At 42.1% G+C, this 13,038-nt stretch overlaps 1 protein-coding gene across 1 annotated transcript; it reads left to right on the forward strand.

Annotated features, from left to right (window-relative positions):
- Nucleotides 1-7,285: 7,285 nt before the first annotated feature.
- On the forward strand, nucleotides 7,286-11,381 carry LOC131259024 (uncharacterized). The gene is made up of 7 exons (XM_058260437.1): nucleotides 7,286-7,420; nucleotides 7,481-7,756; nucleotides 7,814-9,341; nucleotides 9,407-9,696; nucleotides 9,760-9,868; nucleotides 9,943-10,229; nucleotides 10,303-11,381. The coding sequence occupies exons 2-7, from the start codon at nucleotides 7,507-7,509 to the stop codon at nucleotides 11,097-11,099; spliced, it is 3,261 nt and encodes a 1,086-aa protein (XP_058116420.1). The 5' UTR covers nucleotides 7,286-7,420; nucleotides 7,481-7,506; the 3' UTR covers nucleotides 11,100-11,381.
- The last annotated feature ends 1,657 nt before the right edge of the window (nucleotides 11,382-13,038 follow it).

Below are 13,038 nucleotides of genomic sequence, written 5' to 3' on the forward strand. Positions count from 1 at the left end.
CTGCCGCACGGCACGGTTCCGAAAGATATATTACACTTTTGGCCAGGCAGCATCTTCTCGGCCATCTCTTCGAACCATTAAGCGGTAGAGCACGCGGAGGGGGGGGGGAGGGGGGGGGGGGCTGCAAATGACGGGCAGAAATCTGATTCGCAGACGCGCAATTACGGTTGACTAATAACGGGTAACTGCTGCTGCCGAGGAGCTGCCGGGAAGACAATGAAGATGCAGCAGAAAAAGATCAAATAAATCATTGCCATTCAAAGGCGTAGCCGGGCATGAAGTGTGTGTCTGAAGAGTTTTAGAGCATTGGAATTGCAAATTAAAGGGACTTTTAAATACTCTCCGCGGTAGGAATAGGAGTAGTGGAACTGTTTTGTAGCGGGAAGTTTATATAAAATAGGGTGTCGACATATTTTGCTATTTTATTTTTGTCAAAATACTACAAATTTATTAGGTCAAAAGGTTACTTAAGTAAGCAGCAATTCATCATACCATCGAACCCCTTGACCAAGATATCAATATCCAACGAATCGATTGCATTGAATTCCAACGGCGAAAAACATCGTGCAAAAATACAGCACCGTGTTAAAACAACACATTCAAACGTTCATAAACAACCACCCATCTACAACGGGCTGCTTGCTATCAGTCGCAAGATTCGATAAAGATATTTTTATACACAGCATATCGATCATCGGGCAAGACAAAACCGTGGCCCAAACCAAATTATAGACCACTCAATCCCGGGGCATTCGGGGCCCTTGGGCCTTAGGACCGGGCATGGGTGTTGTTTACCCCCCCAGCACACACCATCGCATCGCACGGAAACCCATTCTGGCACGGCCGGTTCCCTAAAACCCAGCCCAGTGCGTCAGCAGCAGATGGGAAAGTAGAAGCTGACCGTACGGTTGGCATCCACCCACGCGGACTGTCGTTCGGAAAATGATTTCTTCTTCTTCGTCAAGGGCTACAAATCAATTTAGTGCTGGCAAAGAAACGCGCCAGCCGCACAGAAAGACCAAAAAAAACAACAGAAGGAACAAAATCTTCCACTTTCACCAACAGCTACGGTGGAGAACCCCCCCACCGTTCGAAAGGCGTTCTCTGGCGGGAAAGCGAAGCGAAAGAGAGAAAAACGGTTCTGTTCGGGCAGTGTCATAAATTTCAATTCGAGAAGCCAGAGATCCAAAAATAATCCAAAATTTTCTCCACCCCGGCCAGAGGCTCTTGCGCGCTCGCTCTCTCGCTTTTTGGCCATTGGGCTTTCTTTCCCGCTCGTGTAAACCCGCCGACAGTTGGCGTCTCTATCCTCGCCGATCTCCTGGTCTTTATCCTGGACCAGCACAGCTTTGAAGATTCAACGAGCTTTTCTTTTTCTTCCCACATTTTGATACCTGCAAGCCTTCGCAAGTCCGGCCAGCATCCATCAGTTAGTGGATTTAGCAATTCAACACATGTAGGCTCAACATGGCCAAAGGTGGCCGGTCCAAGGAAACGCGAACGAAAGTGAAAAGCTGTTCCTTGAGTCCCGTCGGTTTCCTGTCTCTTCCGCGGGGTCGCCCCGAACTACGTCACCTAAACGTCGGGCTAAATCGATCGATTCGGATTCAATTAAAAACCAATAAAATTAAGCCTTCCCGAAACCATCTTTATGTCATTAAATTTCGTTTCTCTGATCAGAGGACTCCGCGGTCGTCGGTGGACTGCGGTGGTTTTGGGGGCTTCTTGTGTGTGTGTGTATGTGCGCCGTGCAATGGATCCCTGCCAACCTGGGTGCGTCGTCTCGAAATGGGAAATATAATGAAAGATTGATTTATTTCGTAATTTTGCCATCGGTGATGGGTACCAGGTGTGGTTTACGTATTTGCTCGGTATGGTTTCGCCGTACGTAGGTATTTTTAGAACCACTAGAAGGATCAGCAACGAGTTTCTTCAGTTAGAGAAAAGGTTTACTGGTAGGTGTTTCTTCATGAATCAGTTTAAAGAGCATTTAAGCTAAACCTAACTGCGGCAAAACATAATGTGTACAATTATACTCTTTTACATAAACAAGTGGCGAAGAAAAGGTCCCATCTGGTATCTGTTGCAATCATCTAAAACAAACAACTTGACAAGACAAATACCAATTAAAAGGTAAATAATAGTAAGGATATGTATGAAATGAGTTTAATTAACAATCAAACATAAACTCACGACACCTGATAGATTAACCTTTCATTATTTTTTAGAAAACAAGAACAGGTTTTGAAATCAAAAGCCTTTCGGTTCATTTGTTCTTTCTTCCACTGCTCTATTTTTTATTTACTAGTTCTTATCTTCAATATCGCTATACTACATATTTTACACGTCAAAAATGGAGTTAAAATATGTTCCACTAGCTAGTAAAAGCCAAAAGCAGGCAGTATCGCTTATCGTCCGTCCGATTTTGCACTCAATGTGCAACCATCAGACAGCTCGTTAAGCCGTTGGTTCGATAGAAAATTGTCAACAATAAATAGCCGCATCGTTACACAAGCGCGACCAAACCACAACCAACTAATAAGACAAGCTTTGCAGCAGCCATCGGATTATTGCGGCTCGTTTAACCGCGTGTCCTGATAGTGGCGCCCGATAAGGTGGGCTCGTCGAGCAGCAAATGGGATGCTTTTAAAAACATAACGCTTTAAGGCGTCCACGCAATCAACCGACCGATCACCGGCAGTCGATCGTAAATCAAATTTAATCGATACGTAGCGCCAACCGATGGCAATCGTGCATGAAGGAGCGATAGAGAAACCGTTGAAATAGGAAAATATTGATGAACGTTGATCGTAAACTAAAGTCAAATCGGTAGCGTAAAGGATAAACATCAATTTGTGCCATTAATTGTTTGAGTTGGTGAAATGCAACAGCAAACAAACAATCTATGAGATTTACGACTTTTTTTAATTGTTCTGACGACTCTTAGTAAAATTAGATGTTTTTCTATTTCATTAAAAGTCACTTCTATTGCTACTCATGTTGTTTACAATACAATGCATATTTGAGAATAAATTAAGACACGCTACAATTTTATATTTTTACAGATCAAAACAGGTCAGTGTTAAAAGATGTGTGAGAAGATAAAGATGAAAAGATAAGTGGAAATGATTGTGTTTTGCCTTTTTCAAATATTTGACATGCATTTCATTGCAATTTAATTATGAAAGTTTTTGGTAGCTTCATTTAACAAGTTGAATATCACAACGATTTGAAATAAAAAATAAATTGCTATCACTAACATAAACATAAAGTGATAGCTTCGAAATTCCACAATGGGTGAGAGGTAAAATGATCTTATCCAATAACATTGCGATATTTTCCAAGTGGAAACTTCGTTAATGAATCCGCCCGTTATGACAAACTACGGCCGGATTGATTTACAATCTTAATTATACAAATTGCACATTAGACAGTCAGGCACGGGTATCAAATTCCGCCTTCTCGAGGGTTGCGAACGATTTCCACCCCCTCGGGAAGCATGGAATTATGTATGTCAGAAAAAAGGCCAAAGACTCCCATTCTTCATCCTACACGACAAGCCACTTGCCACTTGGCACTTGCACTTTGGCTCGCTTCATGTTGCGCTTGCACTTTTGCACCTACCGGTATCGTTTTCATTCAGCAATGGCTTCCGGCTCTCGAAGGCTACAAGAGCGCTTTTTAGTTTTTGCTTTTTGTTGGACTTATGCTTTCTTGGTTTCATCAAGCATCATGGCTTAAGAACGTCAAGAAAATACCCTTGGACGAGCGTACTCGGAAACGGTAGAAATAAGCTTTCTTTTGTCCAATACAATAACAATTCTAAAATATATTTTTTTCGTATCTCGATGTTTAATAAATACAAAAAAAGGTTAATTTTCTTCAACAATCTTTTGAGGTCATAACAGCAAATAAGAATTAACAGTACTCCAACCGTATTTCCTTTGATGGATATGGGAAAATCGAAAACAATATTAGACCAGCTTTACATTGTTCATGATGAAATATCAGCATTAAAAATGCATGAACCCATATTAACAAAGTTTCTGAAAAAAAAATTCCACAATCGTCTCCATATGGGAAACATTCTAACCAACGTTAAAGGCACCTTCCACGGCAAAGCACAAACTTTGCTGGTTAAACAATGAACCACAACATCATGGTTGTTTTAGTTTCGGTCCATGGTCTCACCTTGTGTGCACAAAAGGCTAAACATTTTGTCAACCTTCCAAACGCGCCACTCGGCCATGCCACGGCTTCATTAGCGTGCCATGCGACTCGAGCACACCGAAAACCCAACCCCAGAAAAACGCCACGTGAAAAATCGATTCGAGGCGCGAATGATGCGCGTGTCGATCACGTGAAGCCAAATTCGTTGCGCAAAACACAACAAAACCGCGAGCCACAAAGTAGATCGCCATCGGAAGATGCCGGCAACATAGTCATTAATCAATCAGCAAACGAACGGACCGGTTCCTCCACCAACCATGCTCGATCCGCGTTGAACCAGTTTCCGTCCGTTGGGGGCTGCCGCGATGTCTAAATGGAACCTTATGCTGGCCCTCGCTCGCATCCACCATCTCGGCCAGCGAAGACGCTTTAATTCAAACCTTTCCGCGTAGCCGATCTTCAGCATCAGCGCACAAGTACAGTTTGATGGGCTTGGCATACACGCCCGTATCGTTGTTTGTTTTTAATTTTATCGACTCGCTGAAATGTGCTCTCCACCAGGAAAGTACATAAACGCACACACACACAACAACCAGCACACAAACACTGCCAAATATCGCGCACCGAAAATAGGACAATTTGATCTTTCTTGCAGCATCAGACGATCGGGGCAACGAATGATCTGGATCGTTAAACGATTATGCAGACTCGATACACCCACGGACGTATGGTTTCTATGGTACGCCTGCTCAACCCCAACTCCCCCGCGCTCGTTGATGATCGTTGGTTTCCGTATGCTAATGCAGAAGGTTAAATTAACACATCCCGCCTGGGAGGGGGAGTTTTCAAGTTTCGGTATGTTGTTTTTTTTTGCGATATTTATTCACCAGAGAGGATAAACTCAACTACGACCACTTTCGACCACAGGACGTTCGTATCACTTTTGTTTATATTTGAATTGATAAAACGCCAAGCGAGAGATACACTGCTTCACAACGCTTGGTGGCTACGATCTGGCACTGCGCTGCGATAAAAGCATTCCCGTCCTTGGTTGAACTTTGATTTAGAAAACAAGTTTCCAGCGAAATGCCAGACGGCGAGAAAACAGCGGAGGCAAAACATGAACTACTAAAATTCGGCCGACAGACGGATAAACAGACTAAAGAATTTGATGCAAAAGCAGGGAAGGGGAGAGTGGGGGCACGGTTGCCGCATAACTGCAACATAAGACGCGAAACCAGCCCAGACAAACCGAGTCCCACCCGAGCCCGAGAAACCGGACGAGTGTGTCGCTTGTCCCAAGGAAAGGAACACCTTCAAGACGCTATGAGTCGATGGGCTGGGAGGGGGCGGGAGGGAGGGATATCCAACAATTCCGTGAGTCAAAACCGGCACAAAAAAAACGCACTTACAAACACACTCACACAACATCTTGGGGCCCACCTTAATCCCTCTCCCCCCTCTCCAACCCCGCATCACCAAGAAACAGCTGATAGGTGGGTGGGATGGGGGGTCGATCGGGTAAACCAGCCCGCTTTACAACACACCTCAAAACATACCTTCACATCGTCACACTGACACACACGTTCACCGCGTCGTTGTAAGCGAAACTGAATCGACACAAAACAAAATAGAAAGAAGCTGCGTCACTTTTGTCTGGACACTTTTTTTTATCTTGCCTTCTTATGTTTGTCGCTTTCAAACTCACTCCTGCTACGCAACGGTAGTTTACCGCGGTTTTTCACTTTTTTTGTCTGCCACACAAAGTGAATGGCAGCATACTCGGCGGGAGGGAATCGCTGGTAGTGGAGCGGAAGAGTTTATGTTTTTATTATTTTTTTTCTGTTTTCTTTTGAGCCCACAACACTCGGCGGATACACTCGGTTTAAGAGAAAATCTCGTAGCCGTCTCACGTCCTTTCACTATCACGTTCTGAGGACTACTGAACGAAAACTGAACGAACGATGTTGTTTTGCCCGGGTGAGAGAGAGAGAGAGAAAGATACCTCTTTACCGGTTTAGCTCCCCTTTAATTACCGGTTCGATATAGTGGTGGGCTTACTGAGTACGACGAGTGATTGATCTTATGTTGACTAGTAGATTGCAAATTTTAAACAATTACCTACAGATTTTGTTTCTTTTTTGTAATTTGGACGTCCTCGTTGGCATTCTAATCAATTTGTGGTGACAAATAACTCTTTGAATAAATCGTCCACTCTTTCGGGTTGCAAATGCTTGATAAGGACTCAAAACATTATGTTTCCATAATTCGTATTTCGTTCCAAAAAATTTTCGCGAACTTTCAATATTTCAATCTTGCAAATGAGTTATAATAACTCATCATTCCCACCACTAAATAAAATCGCGTTTCTGATATCGGTAATAACCGGTTCGCTTCGGCGAATCACCATGCTCCTTTCTATGTGTTGGCTACCAACACACATGCATTTCATACACCTACATTTGCATCACCTTACCAACACTCTAATATATGTGTAATAACAAGACCAACAAAGTTGGAGATGAGAGAGAATTTTGAAAAATGTGGTCATGTGTCTCAAGAGAGCTACTTTTGAAAAGCCATCACGTTTCATTCTTGTTTTAAACCTTTTTGAAACCGTTCTACTGTTGAAAAAGAGACGGGCTATCTTCACTTTTTTTGATTGTTTTTTTCAATGAGTAAAAGTATTTAGGGTAGATAAACAAAAAAAATCATTGCAAAAAAAAACACACAAAAAGTTATAAACGATCTTTTTCATTTTTCAAGCTTTTTGTATGTTTTTGAACCTCCAGAAGTATAAACGCATTTCCTTTACCAAATGTCAAACCGGTGGAATCATTGAAAAGAGCTGCTCTCGAACTCCTCAATCCGATACCAAATCAATCCTTGTTTCGAATCTTTTACCCCTCAACCTTTATCGATTACAATACAGCATGAATTCAAAGTATAGAGTTACCTATCACGAGTAAAAACACTTATTAGCTTAATGCCATTTTCTAAATAAATTTAACGAACTAAATCAATAGACTTACTCCGGAATGCCACGGGAATCCATAAGTCCGTTCCAGATGAGGTTTGCCAACTCTAGGCAAAAATCATAATTGTTTACAAACACACAAGATCTCCGCAGTCATTGCTGAAAGACAAAATTCTTTTAAAAACGAAGTAAAATGTAATAAAAGCGTGGATTTACGGTTCAATTTATGTTGCGTGCTTAAAATAGTTGCAAATCAAACCAACTTTCATTGATGTAAGTTGAACTGGGATGAATTGGGGCAATTGTTAATCGTTTGTTTACATACTTTTTCAGCTGCGAATATTACAGTTTAAGGAAAGATGGAAGACTATCCGCAGGTGCAGAATACCTCCAATTCGCTTTTGCCGCCACAAGAAACAATTTCGCATGCACAAAAGAACATTATTAGTCCCAGTGTCAATGGAGACCAACCAGTGCATCCATATTACACCAACCCGATAGTACCACCATCGTCTACGACTACATATGGTTATCCCGGTGAATTTGTTCCTGGTACGGCCAATGCCGCAACAGGAGATTCAAGCGATAGAACTTATACCAGTGTTCTTGGTATGCCTGCCAGCTCAGAATTGTACACTTTGCAACCCCTTACAACGCCAATTGTAGAAGGTTCTTTTCCACAGCCATATGCGTCACATGTTCCGCAAGTGCCACACGATGGTGACAGAGTGCCATTGTCGCTAGAACAAATGCATAATGCATCGGTGCATCCAATGACCGTTGTGCCATTTCCATTACCAGTTGTAGAATCCGATGACTACTCCTTGAGCAATAGCACAACAATTGAGTCAGAAATGGATTTACCACTGGTTCCCATATTCACTGAGCTACAACCTGCAAAACATATAGTTGATCCTTCGAAAATAATCAATGATAACAGCATAAGTAAAAGTCCAGAAACTTTTGTTGAATTGGCGACCGTCCCCTCGGTCTCAAAGCCAATCACAGTTGTAGAACAACTTACGCCAGCTAGATTGGAATCTAGAGAGTCATTCGCAGAAAAACAAGATTTAGGAGCAAAATCTTATGATACTTCAACATCTATGGAAAACGGAGCATCTAATCATGAAACACCATCATCTTTACCGACAGGGTGTGAAGAAAAAACATTGATTTCAGCTACAGTTGAAGAAGAATCTCTTCCTAAGCAAAGTATTCTAGCTCCAGAATCACCAGCGGATGATTGCAATGGAAAAACTCCTGATCCGGATGATGGAAAAGAACTTGTTCCCACCAAAACAGCATCGCCTGTTGCAGAACCGGTTCCGCAAAACGATAATAATGAAAATGAATGCGAAAATGAACATTCTCCCGTTTCACACTCGACACAAAATGAGTCCAGCGACGTTTCATGCTTGCTAAAAACTGCCGTAATTGTGCAGGCTTCTTTGTTCGAGCAAACTGATCCGGTGGAAGATGTTAAGCCGATCGTTGGTGGATGTATCGATGACATTGGTCGGGAGGATGAGCCACAGGAAATTCTAGCCCTTGTACCGGACCGACTGCTTCTCGATGAAACAGAAGAGTGTCGGGAGTATGACGCTCTGGATGGAATAGAAGCGGCAAAAATAGATCCAATTGTTCCTCTAGAAGTGCCCATTCTTAAATCCACAAAAATTATTGACGAAATTGCTCCTCCACGGGAGGATGTTGGTTCGGAAGATACAACCATTGCGACGAAATCAGATAATTTGAATAAATCGACGGCGCACAGTGACATGGACGAATATCCTACTGGACAGGAGTTTTCTGAATCCGAAGAGGAGGAAGCTTTTGAGCCTGACTGTGGTGAAATGATTGGGCTTTCGACGGATGATGAGATTGAATTGAGGCAGAGAATGTGCGCTAACTCCGTACGTAGATGTAAACCTAGCAAAAAGAGGTCAAGTGAATCTCGCTCTGAAGAGGATGTTTCTATCGTTAAAAAGGAAAGGAAAGATGTAATCAGTACAAAGTACGAATTCGATGAATCATCTAACCTTCCTATACCCCAACAATCTCGACATCGCAAGAAAAGGCGTAAAATACATACAATTAGAATCGTGGATGTTAAGAAGGAATTGCTGAAAATTGATGATCAATATTCTGAGGAGTCCATCGACAAGTCCGAGCAAGTTTCCAGTAGCAATAATGGGTGAGATTTAATTAAATTTCAAGTATTTTTCTAGCTTTACAACAATACACTATCTTCCCTAACAGATCGAACGACTCTGGGTCGGGTTTGTCATGCGAAGAAATCGTAAGCGATGACAACTTGCGTGACATTCGCGATACGAAATCGAAACGCAGACGATCCCGGAATGATGCCAGCGCGCGAGTGAATAGTCGCGCGGCGAAAAAAGTAGAAGAAATTGCAGGCCTCAAACTTCCTGCCCATCAGCAACAGCAGCTACAAACCATGGTGCTGAAAAGAAAGCAGACAACACGTGATCGCTTCTACGATCGCTCACAGGACATCCCGAATGAGATTTATTTTGAAAACATGGATGGTAGCAATATTGTGCAGTAGTACATATTATTCCGATTTGTAACCGATTTATTTCTTTCTACAGTACCTCTACATATCCTACACGACACAAGCAGCAGCTCTTCAGACGAAGAACCCGCGGTGGTATCGAAACATCGAAAAACATCTGATTACTACTCTTCTTCGAGAAATCGGTATGTTGCAGATCGTCAAACACTACATTACTCGAAGAAAGCCATTTTTCAATTCATTACACTCCCTTTCATAGACCTTCGTCGTCCTACACTGGACGGTACGAGACAGGCGCTCACCACTCATTGCAATCGATGAAAATGTTCCTTAAAACGGCTGGATTTCGGCATATGCGGTATCAAAAGCTGTGGGAAGGGTGCCACACCACTCATGAGCGTGCCGAGGCAATACTACGGTTTCTGCAGGACAATGGCTTGCAGGGAGAGCCGACGGTTGAGAAGTGCCGCGAACTACGCAAGCAAATTCAGCTCGAGAATGAAGCGAAAGTCTTGGACGTTAGTGTCATCATAAACGCTGGCGAAGGTAGGATTATCAAATAACTTTTTTTTTGTTTCCACATCACATTTATTATTAACATGCAATATTTTCTTCCCAGGACGAGTAACTAGACAAAGAACAAAAATGTTGACTACTACTACCGCTCCGTCCAACAGCGAACAACAGAACAAAGTGGTGGAAACTAGGCAGCGGGAAGCACCTCAAGCAAGTGAATCCAATATTGAGGAGGCATCGCCCCAAGGTAATAATGAAATTCAGGATAAAGAAATCGAACACCAAAAGGAAGGCCAACAAAGCACATTACAACTGGAAAATGAATCAACCGAATGTCATAATGAACAAGACATTGGGCAAAAGGAAGGGGTTCAAGAAAGCAATGTACAAACCGGAATTGAAGAAGCGGAATGCCACAGTGAGGAAAACATTGAAAAAGACCAGCAGCAAAAGGTTCCAGATGGTGAAGTTCCGCCGGTATATGAGCCGACTGAAAGTCACAGCGAGCAAAATACTGAAATTGGCCAGCAATTAACGAATGAAGAAAAGTCTTCACAACCCAGCAATGATTTAATTGGAAGCCATAACGATCAAGATATTGAAAAAGAACAGGAGAAAGCTGATCAAATGCCGTTGCAATTTGCAGATGAACAAATCAAGTCCCATGCCATCGAGCAAACGACTCAAGAAATCGAACCGCAATCGGGAAACGAACCATCCGAATGCCATAAGGAACCGAAAAGAGCATCTGAGAATCAACAGAAGAATCAGTCGGGAGGTTCTTCTCCATGCCATGATGAAAAAACTTGTATTAGCCTAGAGCAAGCAACATCAACTGAAGAAACGGCAGCTGTTGTATCACATAATGGATTAGATACTTCTGGTCAGGTAAAGGGATAAGTGTAATCCTTTCAATTCTACCCAGTTCCAAATTATTTTTATGTGGATTTCAGTTTTGAACAGTATTGGAGTAATTTTTTATTTTAAAATTTATAATACTAATTTTTCTCATAGAGAAAGCAGAGTGTGTGTTCACATTTTTGTGGTGGTTGAATCAAAATCATGATGGCAGCTTAGCAGTAAAATGTATTTTTATTTTATCAATTATTTTCATATCTCTAAAGCATAGCTTCCCCATAAACGCATCACTGATACATGAATAATAAACAATTAAGTGGAATGTTTTATATTTGCAACAATGATTCTAAGCTTCAAGTATCGAAAGAAAGTATTTTATTTAAACTTATTGTAATTGAACGATGTAAAATACCTGTATTTGAAATAGATTGGAAAAGTATTTTTTATATTCTATCATTTTTTTAACGTTTGCATTTCAATCTCGTGGCATTAGACAACTCTTTGCATCACAGCGTTTGCCTCATCGAGATTAAAAAAAGGAACACGCAGCTTCTGTCTCGCCTTCCCCCCGTTCCGTCCCTTCTCCCACAAGCATACAGTAGTAATGCATCGTTGATATGTAGGTCACTGTCGGCTCCACTTCGATGGGATGCTGAAGGTGGAATTTGGGGGCGACTGAGGGCGAATGAAAGTGTATCGTTTTCATGTTTATTTTTCTTTCGCGTTTCCTTGTGGAAAACTGTACGCTACGAATAGAACAGTCTTTTGGCTTCACATGGTGAGCAAGCAATGAGACAAACATTTTTTCCACCAATACTTGTGCTTATCGCTGCCGTCATGGACCTGACTTGAATTTTAAACAAAAAAAACATAAATTTGCCACCATTAAGCAGCGCATTGCAATCAGAATGCAGAGCACCGTGCTTCGGGTTGGAAATCTTGCCCTAATCCTTCCACAAACACCACCGAGAAACAAACATAAATGCCGAACCGGTTGGCCTGCCTTATCATTCGTTGCGCACCAACGTTCTACTATCGGTCGGCTGGTCGGTTGGTCAAAAATGGCAAATGAAAGATTGCACAAAATGTAAACTCTTTCCGGTGCTGGTGCGGATTGGTACACACGTAATACAAGCCGTTGAATGTAGCGGTACGTAACATTACCGTAACGCTTTCCCCACCCAGCATCGACACAACCACACACATTGTTGTTTGTTTGTGTACCCACTTCTTAGTGGTATCTGTGAAGGATAACAGTGATCGGGTGGAAAACAATTGTGAGGAGATGGAAAACGGATAGGACAAGTGTCCAATACCAATACTGTCACGTGATATAAAAAAAAAAACAAAATACGATACGGAACGCGAAAATGTGCGCATGGAAAATCGCATGCAAACAGTTTGGCTGCTACCAATACATCGACGCTGACGGAAAAGCGAGCGTAAACTGTTTCGGTCCGCAATTTTCCGGCTTAACGAGGGCTTGCTACAGTGAGGTAGGAATAAATGCAGTTGCTGTTTTTAAAATACAATATTTGTTCAACATGAAAACGGTAAAAATGAGATTGGTGAGAATAAATCATTCATGAAATAAAATTATTGAGTGTGGCGAAAGCATACATAGTTATAAGTTTAGCTTTACTCGTTACATTACTTACAACTTTTATTTATTTACAGCTTTTGTATTAACTATGAATATATGAAATACGAAATAATTACAATCATAACTAACAACTAATATTTAAAACAAAACCTCAAATGCCATCGAGGTTCCTTTCACTGCTAATCGTGCGAGCAGCACTGTGCAAGCGTGCCGTGGCGTACACTATCAGGCGGCTCCATCGCTCGGCTGAGATTTGTGTGCCATGCACACCGCTTCGCGAACATGCGATTTACCTACACTCCCTGGTGAGCGTGTTTATTCACGGCACCAGCACCATCAGATGCGGTCTCGGAGTGTGGCCCTTTTGTATCCAAACTC

The sequence above is a fragment of the Anopheles coustani genome, chromosome 3 (genome assembly GCF_943734705.1).
Source record: "Anopheles coustani chromosome 3, idAnoCousDA_361_x.2, whole genome shotgun sequence".
In the NCBI taxonomy this organism is placed as follows: domain Eukaryota; kingdom Metazoa; phylum Arthropoda; class Insecta; order Diptera; family Culicidae; genus Anopheles; species Anopheles coustani.